The sequence below is a fragment of the Petaurus breviceps genome, unplaced genomic scaffold (genome assembly GCF_028583685.1).
Source record: "Petaurus breviceps papuanus isolate PSGF00001 unplaced genomic scaffold, PetGlider_PUasm1.0 38, whole genome shotgun sequence".
In the NCBI taxonomy this organism is placed as follows: domain Eukaryota; kingdom Metazoa; phylum Chordata; class Mammalia; order Diprotodontia; family Petauridae; genus Petaurus; species Petaurus breviceps.
The window spans coordinates 28,555,096-28,574,324 of record NW_027186304.1 but is presented as its reverse complement, the minus strand read 5'-3'; the positions used below and the strand labels follow the sequence as shown (position 1 = coordinate 28,574,324).

At 42.0% G+C, this 19,229-nt stretch overlaps 1 protein-coding gene and 1 long non-coding RNA gene across 5 annotated transcripts in view; one reads left to right on the top strand and one right to left on the bottom strand.

The window, feature by feature from the left end:
- Nucleotides 1-593: 593 nt before the first annotated feature.
- ZBTB14 (zinc finger and BTB domain containing 14) lies at nucleotides 594-11,583 on the bottom strand. Of its 4 annotated transcripts, none has more exons than XM_069099689.1 (3): nucleotides 11,419-11,583; nucleotides 5,407-5,491; nucleotides 594-3,564 (listed from the first exon to the last, which is right to left on the bottom strand). In XM_069099689.1, exons 2-3 carry the CDS (start codon nucleotides 5,407-5,409, stop codon nucleotides 2,221-2,223), a joined length of 1,347 nt encoding a protein of 448 aa, XP_068955790.1. In that variant the 5' UTR covers nucleotides 5,410-5,491; nucleotides 11,419-11,583; the 3' UTR covers nucleotides 594-2,220. The 4 variants fall into 4 exon arrangements, with proteins under 4 accessions (XP_068955790.1, XP_068955792.1, XP_068955791.1 ...); XM_069099691.1 differs by lacking the exon at nucleotides 11,419-11,583 and adding an exon at nucleotides 11,022-11,152; XM_069099690.1 differs by lacking the exon at nucleotides 11,419-11,583 and adding an exon at nucleotides 10,385-10,522.
- LOC138170398 (uncharacterized) overlaps nucleotides 10,512-19,229 on the top strand; it is a 42,970-nt gene continuing 34,252 nt past the window's right edge. Inside the window, exon 1 of the long non-coding RNA XR_011170602.1 lies at nucleotides 10,512-10,611. This is a non-coding gene — a long non-coding RNA (uncharacterized lncRNA). The remainder of the gene's footprint in view (nucleotides 10,612-19,229) is intronic.

Below are 19,229 nucleotides of genomic sequence, written 5' to 3'. Positions count from 1 at the left end.
GTATTTTCCCAGATCTAGATCTACGTTCCTATGATGTCTCAATCTGTTTCTATTAGCTATAAAATGGGGATAATAGCACCTACCTCACAAGATGGTTGTAAGGCTCAAAGGAGATATGGTATGTAAAGTGCTTTGCAAACCTTAAAGTGCCCTATAAATGTTAATTTTTATTATTAGAAGAAAATTTAGAAAATATGATAGGGCCGCTTTTAGTAGAGAATAAACATTTGCGTGTAAATAAATTCAACTACTTTAAAAACAAAATAAAATGTTTTGCCAATAAATAATTTCCCCCCTATAATGCTCAACAAAGTTTTATGAACTGGATCTGTTTTTTTTAATCTATCCTATGACTGGTGCTATTATAAATTAAGAAAGGAAATTATTTTGTTTTAAAAAAAACAAAATAAAATGTTTTGCCAATAAATAATTTCCCCCCTATATGCTCAACAAAGTTTTATGAACTGGATCTGTTTTTTTAATCTATCCTATGACTGGTGCTATTATAAATTAAGAAAGGAAATTATTTTAAGTTTGTTTTAAAAAAAAAGTGACACAAAATTAGAAATAAAAATTATGGTAAATTTCCTAGATTTTAAATATTCTAAAATAACTAATGTTTTATTATAGAAGATATTCCAAGCTATTGATGGAATTTTAAAGAATTTTTAAAGAAGGTGGTCAAATAAATCATATACACTGAAAGTAAAACAAAGTTCATTATTAGATGTGGTTTTACAGCTACAAAAAGGCATTCTTAATTTCTAAGTAGAAATGCAAGCAATAATGAAGCAAACAAACAATTAGTCTGGCAGCTTTTATGTTGGTCATAAATGTTTGTTGAAAACTTAAAATGTATTTTAATCAAATGTGCAAAAAAAAGTGCAGCTCTGTCCATATTTACTTGAAATATGCAACAATGAAAATTCTGTACTATTTACACACATAAAATAAAAAGACTTTTTTCTAATTCTTAATTTACATAATGCTGCAACTTTGTGGCTTCTTGACTGGATAAATCATGGCCTGCAGAGATTTCAGCAGATTGATGTAACTGATGAGCTATACAAATGGTATGTGAAGAAGTGCATTTAGTCAACACTCTTTTTCAAATATTATAACTTAATATTAAGATCTTGTTCTTGAATTTTTAAAAAAAAATCCAATTTTGAACTCAATTTCAATTACTGAATCTGATGAAAGTGGGTAAGCAATTAAGTACGCACACAAAAAACCTTGTCTCCAGGAGTCATAATTCCTATCTCCAGTTGCCATCATTCATCATAACATTCCCCTACTTCAAAAATGACTTTTCAAAACACGAAAGCTTCACATGGCAAGAGATACCTCAAAATAGGAGTGCCTCCTATCTGGCCATACCAATAAACCCAGTGGACTATACGGCCAGCTGTACAATCCAATTCAACGTACGTAGGGAGGGGAGGAAAATCCAGTTAAGTGGATGAGGAGCAACAAAGTGAAGAGCCCTCGCTACAAAGCAATCAACATCTAGATTTCACTGAATATGGGGGGAAAAAACCTTACAAAATGAACAAATGTTCATATCAATTTGTTCTTTTTATGACTTCTACTGATACGTTTTGATTGCTCAACTCATAGTCAATCATTCATCAAGCATTTTCTGCTTCTAAATGTTTTGTACTTGGGACCATGTCTCATGTAAACTGTGAATCTCTCCCTAACAGTTAGCATGGCACTCTGAATAGTGAAGGTACTTAATAAGTGTTCCCATTGTTGTTTTCCCATGGAATAAAATTTTGCTTCGACCAGCAGTCACAAAAAGTTGATTAAGAAATCAATGTAACCAATTATTCACTCTGTATAATACACTTCAAGTGCAATAGGAATACAAGACTTAAAAATGAAGTTTTTGTCTTTACTTCTATGATTTATACAAGAGTTCTCAAATTAGAACCATTTTAAAAATGAACAGCAAACTGGCAACAATACTACAATTTGCTACGTGCGACAGTAAAACCATTTGGTCAGAATTCTGAGGAAATACTTCCTTGAAAAGTTTTTAAAGCATCTAACCAGGAAGCACCGTCTTCAGTTCAATGACGACAATTCTTCACAAGTTTTCACAAAAATACAGTGACCAGTCTTAAGAAATCCATTTTTGACCAGTTTAATCTCAAAGTATATGCAGTAACTGCCTCTTGGGGATACAGTCTGCTTTCCTTTGATCTCTGATTGCACCTAACTACAAGCTATGGTCTCCAGCTGTTGCTCTGCCTCGGCCGCCATGGCAGCTGCCTGCAACTGCTCAGTCTCACTCTGGATGGCACTAGTGGGGACCTGTTTCCTCTCACTGTGCATATTGTTCTCATGACGTTTGAGGTCGGATGCCTTGGCAAACGCTTTTGTACATGAGCTACAAACAAAAGGCTTTTCCCCTCTGTGTCTTCTTTCATGATCTTTCAGATGGGATTTGTGTTTAAAGGCTTTGTCACACATGTGACATGCAAAAGGTCTCTCATTGCTATGAACTCTTTCATGCTTTTTTAAGTCCGGGGCACGGATAAATGATTTCCCACAAACTTCACAACTATAAGGCTTATATCCAGTGTGGATTTTCAGGTGTTCTTTCAGGTGGGCCTGTGTGGTGAAGCCTTTGGTACACATTTCACAAACAAACGGCCTGTCTGCTGTATGGAGTTTTTCATGCTTTCTCAAGCGAGCTTCATCTGAAAATGTCTTTCCACAGGCTTGACAGGCAATCTGTTCCCGGTGACCATAGAGTAAGTACTCAAATTTCATGTCACTGGTAGCTGTTGTCCAGCCAGGGGTCTGTTCATCTTTCACTTCACTTATGCCATCGTTAAACGTTAAACCTTGAGGAGTCTGGGACCCCAAGTCTTTTGATTCTGACGTGTCCATAGATTCTACTTCTTGGCCATAGCAATTTACTTTTCGAACCTCTTCGCTCCCCAACTCCTTCAAGATTGCTTCTTGAACCCTAAGTGTGGTAGTGGGTGACTTACCATCCTCCTGACTTGGAGGAGTTCCTTCCACTGTGTCATCAGAAGGACTGTCATCCTGATCTCCAATTTCTTCCACTTCATCATCCTGATTGTCAGTGGAATCTCCAATGGGGCGGTTTATTTTCAAGCAATACTTGTTTTTTGCCTGAGTGTTGTTTTCTTCAGGACTAGATACATCCCGTTTCTGAGAGCAAAGTTTATCTAAAAACCGGATACCAAGAATCTGGCCTGATGACATCATCAAGTTTACGTCTTCTTTTTTCACAGAAATCTTTGCAGTATACATGTAGTTCAAAACTTCCTCAAATATGTCAGAACGAAGGAAATCTATTTCTATTACAGATGAACTATCCACCTCCAGCTTCTTGAAAAGCTTTTTGAAGTAGGTACTGCATGCAGCAAGAACACATCTATGTGCCCTGAACTTCACATCTTCTACCACGATAGCAATATCACAAAATTCTCCTTCCAGACGTTGTTCATTTAATGTTTTCAGAAACAGAGTTTTATGATCATCATCATTATATTTAATGGTTTCAGACATACTGATGAAAAACTCCTACAGAAAAAAGAAAAGCAAAATCTAAATATTACCAATGAATGAAATAATCCAAGACAGGATATAATGAGATAAACTTTAACTAAAGGTTTGTCTTTTTTTTTTAAATCCAGAAGACCTGTTATAATAAATACAAAAGACTGTTCTGAGAGAGCAAAGAAAGGATAACTAAACTATTTTTTAAAATTCCAGTTTCCCATTTATTAGGAATTTGGCTAACTATAAAGTAATAGTTTATTAAAAAAAAACAAAATTAGATGAATTCTAAATGGCTGGGTAGATCTTCTATGAAGAATTTATGGGGGAAGAAATTAAATTAAAAGACAAAGGAAGGTCATGTACTACAACAGTAACAGTGCCCATAGCATACCAGGGTGTCTTTCTGACCACCTGTCCATGGTTCATGAAGAAGTTAATCCACTATCTTCAGTTTCCATCTTAGAGACCAACCCAATAAGCAGCCTACTTAGCCTACTCTCTCTACTTGACCCCACCCTATGCAGCAGACCAAGCTTCAGATTCCCACAGATCATCTCACTATCTACCAGTCTTGGAATTTGTAATCCTCTTTTCAAACCCTGCCCCTCCCCCACTTTCCTCATCCCTGCAACAAAACTGCCTTCCCTGGAGACCTCTTCCCTTAGTCTTACCTTATCAGAAAGTAAGGGGCAGCTAGATTTAGCTAGATGGCTAAAGCCCTAGGCCTGGAGTCAGGAAGACAAGAGTTCAAATCCAGCTTACTTAGAAAGACACTTACTTAGCTGTATGACCCTAGTAAGTCATTTAACCCTGTTTGCCTCAGTTTCCTCATTTGGAAAATTAGCTGGAGAAGGAAATGGCAAACCACTCCAGGATCTTTGCCCAGAAAACCCCAAATGGGGTCACAAAGAGTTGAACACAATTAAACAACAACAATTAGAATTTAAGTTCCCTGAAGTCAGGAGCTATCTCCTCTTAAAAAAAATATTTGTATTGCCAGGGAGTAGCAGAGTGCTGGGCACCTAACAGACTTTTAGTAAATGTTTTTAATTTAATCATTTCACTTATTCACTAATCCAGGCACCTCAGTATACGGAATATTAAAATAACAGAATCAAGGTCTAAGGATGGGATCTCTGGCTTGCTGAATAATCTCTCCAGTTTGTATCTATATAACATCACTGCAGAGAAAGTAGCTGAGCAATAAATACTCATTGATTTTAACTTGATGTTAACCAGGTATTAACTCCATGTTAAAAGGAGAAAACTGACATTCAAATACACTGAAGAAGACCATTATTGTGGGGTACTGGCTTTCCAGACTAAAGAAAATTCTAAGATATTGGTAAAAAGCCTGGGAAGGACAGGAGTCCAAAATAACCCTTTGGCAAACTAAAGGATCATCAGGGACTAGAAGACTTGGAAGATAGATGGTGCCTCGTGAGTGTATGCTGAAACATCCCATATCTAGAGAAAAGTGTGACTGAACTATAACAAATGTGCCTGGCAAAAGTGAAGACTAAGTAATAGATGCTTGACTTTGGCTTTGTAGTTACTATGATACTACTTTTCTGGATGTACTCCTTGAAGTTGAAGGCTAAAATTAAAAATACTCAGCATTTTAACAAGGAATTTTTTATTAAGCCCCATGATTTTTATATTGTCCCTTGAATTTATTCTCTTCCAAACCATTCTGTTTTCCTTTTAATCCCCTCAGAATCAATATGAGGCAATTATACTTTCTTTGAACTGAACAAAAGCACTTCATTGCATGACCTATATCTGAAAACATGCTTTTTAAAAAAGCATACATCAAATTAATTTACTGAAATTTCACTGAAAACTATTAAATATCATATTTACCATGAACAATTTAGGCAATTATCTTAATGATTTAAAACACCAAATTCTTCAGATCAGAACAATTCTGATCAGTGATACTCCAAACCTGAAAGAGGAAAAAAAAAAAAGAGAATCATCAAGGTCTCAAATTTTAAACAAAGAATATTGTGATTTTGTTTCTTAAGGGAAAACTACACACATACATATTCATAAATTTGATGGGTTTAGCCTACTAAGAAATTATTGGAGGAAGAAATGAGGTCTACCCATGCTTATGACAGTTTTCAAGGAAAAATAAGTATGGAATCACTACAGGAGTACGGGGACTTCAATCAACTGTCTAAACAGAAAAGAGATACAGTATTAGAAGCAGCAATAGGAATCTCAAGAATAGGTGGTGGGAGAGCAAGCCCCAGATTTAAGCAGAAAGGTATGTTAGATGTCTTAGTGTTTTATCTAGAATTAGGGGTGGGGAACCTTCAAACTCAAAGCCACAAATAGCCTGCTAGGTCCTCATGTGCAGCCTTTTGACTGAGTCCAAGTTTTACAGAACAAATCCTTTTAGTGAGGGGAGATTTGTTCTGTGAAGTTTGGATTCAGTCAAAGGGCCATACTTGAGGACCTAGAGGGCTACCTTAGGTTCCCCACCCCGATCTAGATAAATAATTCAGGATTTTAAAAATCTGTATTCTAAAGATGAAAAAAAAAGTACAACTATACCATAAGCCAAATGATTTCAACCACTAGCTAGGGCTTTAGAATTTTTAATAAATATATTCCAAACTTTTTCTCAAAAGTTTGTGTCTAAAGAATGTAATAGATCCCTAGCTTACTGAAGAATTTGCTATGTTTGTTCTAAATAAAAGAACCCTAACCAACCAGAGTTCGATTTCAAGGAACAAGCCTTCACCAGATATTTTTCTATTTATATATTTAAGTACCCTCCTCTTTCATATTCTCACAATCAAAATAATATTTTTCCCTTGGCTCTTATTACTAACTTTGGATCTTTCTCGTTTTTGTTTGTTTTGGCTTTTTTTTTTTTTTGGGGGGAGGGTAGATGGCAGTGTGGAATAGGGGGGAAATGTATCTGTTATTTCAGTTTCCACTACCAAAATGAACCCAATCCACACTGGCCATGATTTTGGAGAACCAAGGTTTGTTTGTCTCCTGCCTCACTAGCAGATTCAAATGTATCTTCCAGCCTGTATACTCCTACTGACCCAGGCAGTAAAACCCATCCCCAAAATCCTCCATCCTGAAGAAACCCTCACTTGATCCTTCCTATCTTCCTCTATCTCTTTTTGTTCTTTGTGGTCAAACTTTAAAAGGCTATTTATAATAAGTGCCTCCACTTTCTCTCCTTCAACTCCCTTCTTAAACCCCTTGTATCCAACCTCATCATCCCACCAAAACTGCTCTCTCCAAAGTTACCAATGATCTCTTATTGCCAATTTCAATAGCCTTTGTTTCAGCCTTTGACACTGTTGATCCCCCCATTCTCCCTGACACTCTCTTCTCCCTAGGTTTTCATGTCATTGCTGTCTCCTGGCACTCTTCCTACTAATCTGACTGCTCCTCAGTCTCCTTTGCTGAATTCTCATCCAGATCAAGCCCTCTAAAACCACAGATTTTCTACAGGGCCCTCTTCTCTTCTTTCTCTATACTACTTCACTTGGTGACCTCATCAGCTCCCATGGATTTAATGACCATCTCTAGCCTAATATTCTCAAACCTACCTTTCTTGCTCCAATCTCTCTGCTGACCTCCAATCTCATATCACCTACTGCCTTTCTGACATCTCAAACTCAAAAATTGAACTCATTTCCCCTCTAAACCCTGCCCCTCTCCCACCTTCCCTATAACTGTGGGGAGCAACACCATCCTCCCAGTCACTCAGGCTCAAAAACTAGGTCTCACTATCTCCCACCTCCAATATCCAATCTGTTGGCAAGGGCTGTCGATTCATCTCTACTCTATGCCCCAATCTCTCCTGATACTGCCACCACTTTGGTATAAGTCCTTATCAGTCCCACCTATACTACTGCAATAGCATGTCTCAAGTCTTACCCCACTCTAGTCTATTTCCATTCAACCACCAGTGATTTTCTAAAAAACAGGTCTGACCAGATCACCGACTACCCTCCACCACAAACTTCAGTGGCTCCAAATCTCCTCCAGGATCAGATACAAATTCTTATTGTTATTCAAAGCCTTTCATAACCTACCCCCCTCCTACCCTTCCAGTCTTAAGCCTTACTCTCCAATAAGCTGGATCCAGTGGCTGCCCTAATGGCTGTCTTAGCTCCAGGCATTTTCTCCCACTGTCCCCCAAGACATGAATACTTTCCTTCTTCATCTCAGCCTACTGCCTTCCCTTGTTTCCTTTAAGTCCTAACTAAAATACCATGTTCTACAAGAAGCCTTTCCTAGGCCCTATTAATTCTAGTGCCTTCCCACCGTTAATTTCTTCCTATTTATCCCATATGTAGCTTCTCTGTATATGTTCATTTGATGTGGTCTCCCCCATTAGACTGTAAGCTCCCTTAGGGCAAGGACTGCCTTTTGCCTTTTTGTATCCCCATAGCTTAGCATGGTGCCTGACATGCAGCAGATGCTTAATAAATGTTTGACTGCCACAAAAAATCCCACCAACACCCTTATCATTAGAAAACGACCACAAAATTTTCTAATACCATGAATCCTCCTCTCACAGCACAAAAATATTCTAATCCTCACTTCACCTGTGGGAACAATCTTCCTGCATTATAGCCAGTGACCTTTCCTGGAGCCTGAGTTTTCAGTAAGGGGAATAGGAAAAATGAAAGATTTGGCTTTATTTGCCACAGTAAGGAATTAGTACAATAACTTTTTTAAGGTGAAGATGTTTTTTTGCCATATTCCAAGTAATATACAAACCAGTTGATTGGATTCCCGCTGAAGACATTGCAATGTACAAAACAGAAAGTGGTGAGTAAATGTCTGGGTGGAATTGAGCTACAAAGCATGTAATTCAGGTAAACTGGAATATTCTCACTGACAGAACCTCTATTAAATAGAAAAGGTGCCAAGTCTATTAAAGGCAAAAACATGAAATACTTAATCAATTTCATCCTCACCAATTTGAATACCCTCTTTTCTGATAAAAAAAAAATGATCTAATCACCTGTACCTCAAGCCATTCCCAACTTTGAAAAGCCTATGATCCTCAAATCAATGGAAATTGCATTTTGTCTCACTTCCAAAGGAAAAATGTCCCTTTAAAGCAAGAGTTCTCAGGCCCTGGGTCTATGAACTTGGATTAAAAAAAAAAAAAAACCAAAACATCCTGATACCAGCATTTCAATAAAATTGGTTTCCTTTGTAATCATCTATATTTTAAAATGTTCTTCTAAGAAGAGGTCCTTAGGTTCCACTAGATTGCTGAAGGAGTTTATCACACAGAAAGGTTAAGAATTCCTGCTTTAAGAAATTTGAGGCTACTGAAAGCTGGCAAAAAAAAAAAAGGGGGATTAGGGGGAAGATGTTAAATATCATCCTTTCTGAAGCTACTTGCAGCTTAAAATCCTATGACAAGTTGGTGCCCCTTGATTGTCTGTCCTTGCTCAGAGCCCTGACTACCAATGCCTGACAAACCAGATGGCAGATGGGCTTTCCAGAAATGTTAAAGCACATATAACATATAAAGTGGAGCAAAAAAGAGTAGGGCCAGAGCAGCTAGTAACTCTAACACAGGCAAGAGGATATAGCCAAGTTTGTCCTCTCTTCATTCAGCTAATTTTTGCAATGTCTGAGGACTCTTGAGGTGAGACACCTTTTTTCTAATCTAAGCTCTGCCACTAACTTGCCGCATGATTTTATTCCACCTCTCTATAACTGTTTCTTCACTTGTCATAGGAGAATATGGACTGGATTAAATGGACCGTAAGATCCATTCTAATTCTGAGACTAGGGTATGACAAAATTATCTCTAGGCTTCCTTCCAGCTCCACATTTTATAGCTAGTCAAATTCTGGGAAATTCATAAAGAATGTGTAATTACTTGGTATTATAGAGTAGAAAGTGCAATGGCTCTGGAATCAGAGAATGTGGTTCCATACCCTACCTCTGACATCAATCATCTGTGTGACCTGGGGCAAGTTAATCTCCCTGGGTCTCGGTTCCCTTACTGGTACAATAAAGCATCTGGACTACATACAAGATAGCCTCTCAGGTCCTTTCCAGCTCACATCTCATTCAACACCTGCCTTTATGACTTTGGACAAGTCACTTAACCACCCTGGAGCTCAGTTTCCTCATCTGTAAAATGAGAAGATTGGACTCAATAACCTCTAAGGTCCCTTCTAAAGCTATGAACTAATGTCCCTTAATTACTTACAGATATGGCTGGCTATAGGTGAGAAGAGACATAGCCTTGCGCACAGAGCTGGCCTTACAGTCAAGGAGTTCAAATGTCACCTGTAACATGGGGTAACCTTTTCCCCAGGTTGCTCTAAGATGTAAAGTGCAGATCTTCATGGATAAACGAAGCTGAGCACTCTACATAGATGAAATTATAATTGTGGTTTTAGAAAAGGATTATAGACATAGAACTGTTTCTTATTGATAAAATTTGCAAATTAATCACTGGTGTTCTAATAGAAGTTCTGCATCCAAAAAGGAGACACGAGGAGGTGTTGGAGGAAAAAAAAAACCAGGACCACAATTTGAATTCCGTCTCTGACTGACAAATGAGAGACTTGATTCTAGAGGCCCTTGGCCCTTCCAGTTCCTCTATCATCCGACTAAAACTGCAGGCGCTTCTGGAAGTTGTACCAGCCAGTGGGTGGCTGGCGCAGGAGTCTGGGCAAAGGAAGTGGCGGAGATGCGAGGAGGGAAAAGCGTGGTGGTTGCAATTCCTCACTAGCAAAGTTGTTAGCCGAGCTCCTTCTGCATGGCCAACGGCAGATAAAGTTACCCATGGAAGGGAAGGGGAAACCGGGGCAATATTTCAACTCACAGAAAGCAAGCAGCTCCCGCAGCGTCCTCACCGCTCCCCGCCCCAGCAGGGGGCCCCGAGAAGGATGCGCGGGGCTCGAGACCTCCCACTAACTCGGGTTTGCGTCTCCTTTCCCCCCTCTAGGTCCAGGAACAGAAACAGGGCAGAACTGAGCAAGAGCCTTTTCCGGCTCACGGAGAAACCCAGATCGCGTCCATAGCTTCCGCCAAAAAAGGTGGCAGAGAGAGGTTTGTGGGGGGCGGGGGGAGGGCGGGAGGGTCTTTTCGCGCCGCGCACAGCGAGGCTGAGAGTCGGGCCGGGGGGCGGCGGCGGCGGCGCCTCCAGCGCGCCTGAGGGGCATGCCGAGCAGCCCTGGCGGCAGCAGCGGCAGCCAGGGGCGCGCGAGCCCAGCCGAGAGCTCGCGCCCCGCGCACTCCCCGGCCGGCTCGCGCCGGGTCCCCCCTCCCCCTCCGCGGCCGGGAGGGGGGGGGGGGTTGGGGCGAGGGGCGGGGGGCCGCCCCGCGCCGCGGCCAGGGAACAGGCGCCCCCCCCGCCGGCCCCGCGCCCGGCCCCCCCCCCCCCGGGGGGGGGGCGACCCGGCCAACTCCGCCCCCCCCCCCCCCCACCCCACCCCAGCCTGGGCGCTGCAGAGCCTCACACAAACGAGAGCGGGCACCGTAAGACAGGGTGGGGCCCCCGCTGTGCAGGCCCGCCCGTGCTTCCTGCCCCGATGAACTGCGACGGTGCGAGCCACGGCGGCGGCCATGAACTCTCCCCGAGCGGGGACTGGAGCGAGAGCGCGCGCCGGCGCCGCCGCCGCCACCCCGCTCGTCCGCCCCGCTGCAGCCCCCGCGAGAGCCGCGCCCGGCCCTGCCCGGGCCCGGGCCCGGAGCCGCCAGCCGCTTGCACATCCCGGGGCGGGCACGCGCTTCAGCCGGGCCGCCCCCGCCGCGGCGCTGCACCCGCCCGCCCGCTGCCCGGCCCCCCCCATCCGCGTCCCCGCGGCTCTCCCCGCACCCCTCAGCCCCAGGCCCCGCCGCCCAGCCCGCGCTTACCTGCAGCCCAGCACCGCCACGGACGTTTGCCCGTACTCCCTACAGACACAGGCCTGGGCGCGCAGAGGTGGGCTCAGGGCTATTGGGGTGGCTGGATGGGCAGTGTTTTTTTTTGGGGGGGGATTAGCGTGTTTTTTTTGGAGTTGGGGGAGGGTGCGGGGTGGGGGGAGGGGGAAATTGTGCACGTCTGTGGCGGTAGCTGTCCTCCTATTCCTGCACGAGCACAGAATGCCGAGCTGGCCGTGAACACCCCCACCACCATCCCCCCGTTCAACCCCCCCCCCCCCCACCTCCCGTGCATGCGCGGTGCGGGCTGGGAGAGGGCGCGCCGCCGCCTTGCGCAGGCACGTAAACCTAAGGAGCTGTTAGCCTTTGGTCGCCAAAGGGTTAAAACCAGGAACTCCACTGAGTCTCTTAAACCCCCTCCACTTCCTAGGTCCTCGCCTGCGCACGCGCACGCACGCGCGCGGATCATTTAGTGGCGCGCCGCGCGCGGGAGGAGGTGGGTGGGCAGAAGCCGGAAAGGCTGGGGGCGGGGCGGGGCCCGCGAACGAGGAAGGCGCGCGGTTCTGGGGAGAGAGAGGGCCGCTGCTTCCCCTTCCCAGCTAACTCCGCTTGCGGCCATGCGCTTCCTGGTCTCACGTCGGGCGCCACTCGTCTACTCCGGCGGCGGATTCACGCGCCCTTCGCCGGCGACGCTGTGCGTGTGCGTGTGCGTGTGCACGCGGGAGGGGCGCGCGCGCGGTCTGGGGCGCGGGGCTGCGGCTTCAGCCCTTCCGTACCCGAAGCTCGCCTTGATCCCCGCCAACAAGGGCGGGTTTGGGCGCCTGTCCCGGTGTTGCCGCGTTTGGAGGAAGGGGCATTTTTTGGTAACCAGGAGCCCGTTTGCAGCCTTTTTTAAGCCTATTCTACCAAGCCTTTCAATGATGGTAGTAACAGCTGCCCAGAACAGAAGCCTAGGCACGGGAAATCCTGACCAGGCATCCGCGATTCTGGGGGCAGCCTTGAGCATCACCGGGAAAGGGAGGGGTCATTTCTGCTTAAGTAAAGCCCTGGGGCGAGGTGGGATTCTGTTGCAGATGCCTCTCCATCCCCCACCTCACTCCCGGGGTCACCATCAGTTTTCTAGAAATTTGTCATGGCAAGAAAAACTCGTTTAGCTTCCAAAGCCCACGAAGAGGAAGTCTTTGCTTATTCAGCATTGCCTTGGGGTATCTTCCTTACCCCCCCCCTCCCAAAGTAGTGCGTCCTAAAGGTGCCCTTCATGTCTCTTGAGGGCTGTGTGGAGTCATCCCCCCTTTAGGAGTTGTCGTCAGCACAATCCCTTCGAACGATACAATCTGAATTTGGGAAAGGCTTCAGAGATTATCAGTCCAACCCATACTTAATATAAAATATTTATAAAGTACTTAACTGTGTGCCAGGCACTTTACAATTATCATCTTATTTGATCCTTAGAACAGCTCTGAGAGGCAGGTGCTATTATTATCCACATTTTACAGATGGGGAAAAACCAGGCAAACTGGGATTAAGTGATCTGCCCGGGTCACACAGCTAGTAAGTGATAGGCTGCATTTGAACTCTGGGTCTTCCTGACCAGTACTTTATCCCCTTGAACACTTAGCTGTCCCTGAAAAGTAATCACTTTTGCAGGCTTTGAGAAATTAGTTTATAAGGCCTTCACTTGGACTCCAGATACAAGAAACTACCAACAAGAGGCAACTCTTCTTGGATAGAAAGTATATCCTTTTGCGTAGACACTTCCTTTACTTCTCTGCAATTTCCAGCATTGTTCCTAGCTCTGCACTTGGGCTGTGTAGAAGTGTAATTCTGTTTCTATATGACAGGCCCTCTAATACATAAATTTTACTTTATCCCCCTCTTCTTTTCCAAATTAAACATCCCCTGTTTTTAAGAATAGTTATCGAGTTGGAGAGTCTGAAGTCTCCTCACATTCCTGGTCACTCTCCTCAAGACAAAGTACAAACTTGTCAGTATCTTTCCTAAAATTGGCCCCCTGGCCTCAACACAAAATTCCTAAGGTTACCTTGCTAAGGCAGAGCTGTGATAGTCACTATTATCATTCTAGATACTCTAAGTTGAGCCCCAAATAAAAAATCTGGGCAAAATTAGATTGTCACAAAAACGTGGGTGGAAAATACTCCTGGAACATTTTTGCAAAAAGAATAATTGCTATGGATTATTGCTGTTGCTGTCCCTTCTATATTCTATAATACCATATGAGATCTTTCAGTTAAATTATAGGAAGTATATATGAACAGTACAATAATGAATTACTATTATTTTAGATATGGAGGTGGAGGCGGGGGAGGGAACAGGTTGTTTTTTGCCTAAATATGCTTTGGAAAAAATTCCTGGATCACTTATTAGAAACATTAATTCTATAAGAAAATCCCTTTGGATGCAGTTAAATTGGGCAGAGGAAATCTTTTCATTGGCTCTTTATATGTCTAGAGCTACATCTAGACATGTGCCTAAAAATTTAAAAAAAGATAAAATTATGGTAACCAAACCTTGAACACTATGAGCAAGTTGATGTCTCTTTACTACTCCTTTCCCACCTCTATAAATCATATAAATTCATGGGATCATAGGATTAGAGCTAGAAAAGACATTCAAGGCTATCCATCCCCCTCATTTTACAGATAAGCAAACTGAGGACCTGAGAGGTTAATTGACTTGCTGAAGGTTACATAAATAATTGAAGACTAAGGCAGGATTTTAATCAGACCTTCTCAACTCCAAAATCTCCTTCTATGTGCTGCCTCTCCTATTCATTCAATAAATAAGTACCTATCATGTTCAAGCTAGTCTCTAATAGATGGCTACATAATGGTAGTCATCCTACAAAATCTAGTAATTAATGAGGAATTAGCGACAGAGACTAAACTTCTGGTTCTTGTTATTAGGAATCCCTAGGTAATGAAACTCATTACACTAGAACTTAGTTGCCTTGTATACTGACAGCTTTATCAGAGGCTGGACATAAACTCATGTCTTCCTGGCTTTGAAATCAGCTATGTACTACACCATTGCTGTGTATCTTAATAAAACTAGGCTTGATTCAGATAACTGCTTGTTAAACCTCATCTCACCTCTCATTTCTTCCCATAGACTTTAATATGGTTTGGGGGGAAAAAAATCTACAGGGCTCATTAATCACCTCTGTTTTGACATCTCAGCTTTAGTAGAATGAATTATATCATTTGCTTCCCTTCCCTGGATCTTTAAAATTATAATATTTTGGATTCCCTAGACTTTGCCTTTTCTTCCCTGACTAACTTTGTTGACTGTTATATGGTGCTAATGAAGTTAGGTTCCCAGGTTCTATCCAGTCTTTGAGCTGGTTAGTTTTGTTCTGTTCTCTAATTACAAAATGTGTTCCTCCAGTTGTCTCTTGGAAATGAATGACTGGAAGTTTCACCATGCAAACTTAGCAAACCGGTAATAAATAAATGGTAGGCATACTAATACACTGTTGGCTGAAATGTGATGTGATATGTGATAACAGTTGGGAATTATCCAAGGAAAAATGACTAAAATTGTTCATATTCTTTGACTTAGCAATCCCACTTTAGACAGATGCTCCAAAAGAAATGAATTACAGAAACATAGAAACTATATACTAAAATATGTTCATGCTAGCAGTCTTTGCGACAGAAAAGAACTGGAAACAGTGGATGGTCATCATTTGGGGGAATAGCTGAAAATGTATGCTATATGAATTAAAGAATATTATTGTACAACATAAAATTTGAATATGAGGAATTCAGAAAAACATGAGATGGGTTATGTGATCTAATAGAAAAGTAAGTAGACAAAAGAAAAATATACATCCTGATGATAATTATATACATAATGGCTATAATAGAAGACTGTAATAGATCACGAAAAGGGAATCAAACTGAGTAAGTGAAAAAATAATTAAGGTACCAAGCAAAAGAAAGAAAATACACCCTCCTCATAGTCAAAAGGTAGAAAACTGAGGGCAGATCACTCTATACATTATCAGAAATTTTCATTGTAGTGGGCATTTTGCTGAATTTTTCTTTATTTTAAGGGAGGATTAAATGGCTATTGTTTGCAGAAATGATTATGATGTCAAAACCAAAAAAAGGTATCAATAAAACTTAATTTTCAACCACCTAGGAAGGCTTGATTGTTCGATTCCGGTCTGGGACTGGAATCCGGTCTATTTTTTAATAGACCCAGGACACATCCCACATGGATGGGGGATGCCCTTTCCAGGGACAAGTATCTCTGCATCTAAAAAAAATATACACATATATATATTTTTAGGCAAGGCTTTTTCTTGTGGGGCGTCACAGAAAACAAACAACTACAAGTGACTTTTGGCAGCTAGGTGGCCGTACTAGCTGTGTGACCCTGGGCAGGTCCCAATTGTCCTGCCTTCCCCCCTCCAAAAAGCTAATGGGTCAGCCTCACTCCATACCCCAGGTACCTCAACAGATAGAGATATCCATATCTGTCTGTCTGTCTATCTATCCATCTTTCCTATGCCTGAACTATAACTAGTAATTTCTGCTCCTGGAATAAGTTTGGAGGGCTCACCTCAGGTACCGGCTGCTGATGGAAAGGAAGTCTACCTCACTTGATGCGTGATGTTTCTGTCCTACCAGACAACTGACCACAGCTGAGGAGAATAGATGGGAAAAGAAGAGGAAGGGGAGAGGAAAAAGGGTACAGCAACTAGGAAAGAAACAATTCCTGGTATACATACCATAAAATTTCTAAGCTGCCAAACAGATTGCCAAGAAATTCCAGGAGGAAGAATATCATTTTAGTATGATGTTAGCACCCTCTAAATTTCTCGTTGAAGGAAAAAGCCTTAGGGTCCTACCCCCATGGATCTATATTATATGCTTTTGGTTTCATGAGAGTCTGTATGAGAGAAAAGGAATGAATCACCATAAATCTACCAGGAATGGGAAAACTAGTCAGAGTACTAGAGCTCCTGATAGGGAGTAAGTCAGAATTTTATTTTACTTATTTATTTTTACAAAAGAGCAGATCTCTAGCCTAAACAAATGCCTGCAGTTCATCACTTTTCCCACAAGGCTCACAGCAACTTCAGAGCTACTTTGTTTTCAATCATTGCTAATAGATTTTTAAATATTCCACATTTATTCAGTTCATGGCTCAGTTTATCAGAAAGGTATGACACAGGCAGAGTGTTGAAATTCATGTTTGAATCTAGCCTCATGCTTTCTAGCTCTGTGAATCAAGTCATTTAACCTTATTAAGACTGAATTTCTCCGTTAGTAAAATGTGGATAATAGGGGTGGCTAGGTGGCCTAGTGAATAGAGCATGGGCCCTGGAGTCAGGAGGACCAGAGTTCAAATGTGAATACAGACACTTAACACTTACTAGCTATGTGACCTTGGGCAAGTCACTTAACCCCAATTGTTCTGCCCTCCCCACTCCGAAAAGCAAAAAAAAGAAAATGTGGATAATAGGACCTACTACCCAGCACTGTTGTGAGGATCAAATGAGATAACATATAAAGTGCTTCATAAACTTTCAAGTACTATGTAAATGTGAGCTATCATCATTAATTACTACTAACCACTCTTACATCAGTTCAGACTGCTCCTCAAAGTTTACCTATCCTTCAAGATAAAGCAAGGCCTGCCTCCATGGAAGCCTTCCATGATATTTGTGTTCCACATATATTTTCTCATTTCTTTGTACATTTCTGGGCTGTATCAATCTGTATCTTACTACATAATATTATAGTGTCAAATTATCTGACTAATTAATGAATATATGAAACAATGTTTTTCTGCATACCATTTATCTCCTTCCCCAAATCAATTTCAGTAAAAGCCAGAGTCTATGCCTTATACTTCCATATATCCCATTGTACTGCTCTGCCCAGCATGGCATGCCTGCATCAAAGAAAGGTGCTGTGCTTTCTGAGCAAAGCAGAATCACAGCAGTACAAAGGACATGTGAAATGCACAAAGCTAGAGACATCTTCATCCCAAATGGACAAATGGACTATTTCTACTCAACCTGTGGTAGGGGCTTCCTAGCTGGTATTGGACTGATCAGCCGCAGTCCAATACTCTGTACCTTGACCTCGACATCATGATGTCATTGGCCCTCTTACAGTCCTAAGGATGAACAACTCAATGCATCTGCATAAGGCTATGTAGTAAGTGCTCAAAAAATACTTGACTGATTATCAATGTATGGTACTATGAATAGTATTAGGGCCCTCTGACCATTAGCCCCCCAGTGATGCTAATGGCACTTGTTTTCTCTTCCGAAGCTCATGCTTTCCACTCCAGTCCTATACACTTGCTTTGTTACTGTTTGCTGCTGTACACAGATCTTGGTGATCTCATATACCATTTCCCCTTCCTATAATGTCCTTTATGTACTCTCTTTTCTTTCAGAATCTTACCTCAAGTTCACTCTTCTGTGAAGCCTCCCTAGATAATGTTAGCTGGTTAGAGTCACTTTCCATGTCTACTACTTCTTATGTGTGTGTGCAACTATAATCTCTGTGTGTATACACACATATGTATATATATATATATACATATATGTATATGTATGTGTGACACACAACCCCAATCCCTCCTAAGAGATGGTCTGCATCATCAAGTGCCTATTGGACATTTCTAACTGGATGTCCTTTAGGCATCTCAAACTCAACATGTCTAAAACAGAATTCATCTGCCCTCCTAATAGAGGTGGCTCTATTGCAAACTTCCTGGTTTCTTGTTGAGGGTACCACCATCCTCCCAGTTACCCAGGATCAAAACCTCAAACATCCTCAGCTTCTCACTCTCCTTTAACCCTTACAATCAGATGCTAAATCAGCATGCATTTAGTAACTGCTTACTATGTGCCAGAGGCTGCTGATAAGCACCAGAGTTGCAACAAAACATATAAACAGTTATTATCCTCAAGGAGCTTGCATTATAATGAGGGAGACAGTATGTAAATAGCTGAGTATATTCAAGTAGATAGAAAGTATTATCAATTGTGAAGTTAATAGTAGTTGGGAGGGGCTGGGAAAGCTTCCTGCAGAAGGAGGAATTTGAAGTAAATGTAGAAAGGGTAAACTTAAGGGCAACTAAAAGGCAGAGCAGGCCTGGCTTGGGGCTAGCCAGTGCAAAGACACAGAGGTGGGAGATGAGTTTGAGGAATAGTAACTAGTGTGGTTGCATCATAAAGTTATGGAGGGAACCAGAGTATAAGAAGACAGTAAAGGCATAATGGGGCTAGGATTCCACTTTCTTTCATATGCAACCACCCCATCCCCATCCTATTCTATTTATGTGTTAGGTCTTCTTGACATCCAATTCAGCTCTTTACTCATCATATCCAGATTCAGCTTCATCACCTCTCACCTGGACAATTTCAATAATCTCCTAATTGGTCTGTCTGCCTCAAATCTCTCCCCTCCAGAGGGGAGATGCTGGAGTGGTTTGCCATTTCCTTCTCCATTTTCTTATCTTGTAGATGAGGAAGCTTTAGAAAAAGTATTATTGGTATCTTTTATTTTTACATCACTTAAATTTCTCCTTGTATCCCTCTCCCTAGAGCTATCCAGTATAATAGGTGTTTTTCTTAAGAAGAAGAAAAAAAAAGGGGGTGGCTCGGTGGCACAGTGCATAGAGAACCAGCCCTGGAGTCAGGAGGACCTGAGTTCAAATTCAGCCCCAGACACTTGACACACTAGCCATGTGACTTTGAGCAAGTTACTTAACCCCAATTGCCCTCCAAAAAGCAAAAAAAAAAAAAAAAAAAAAAA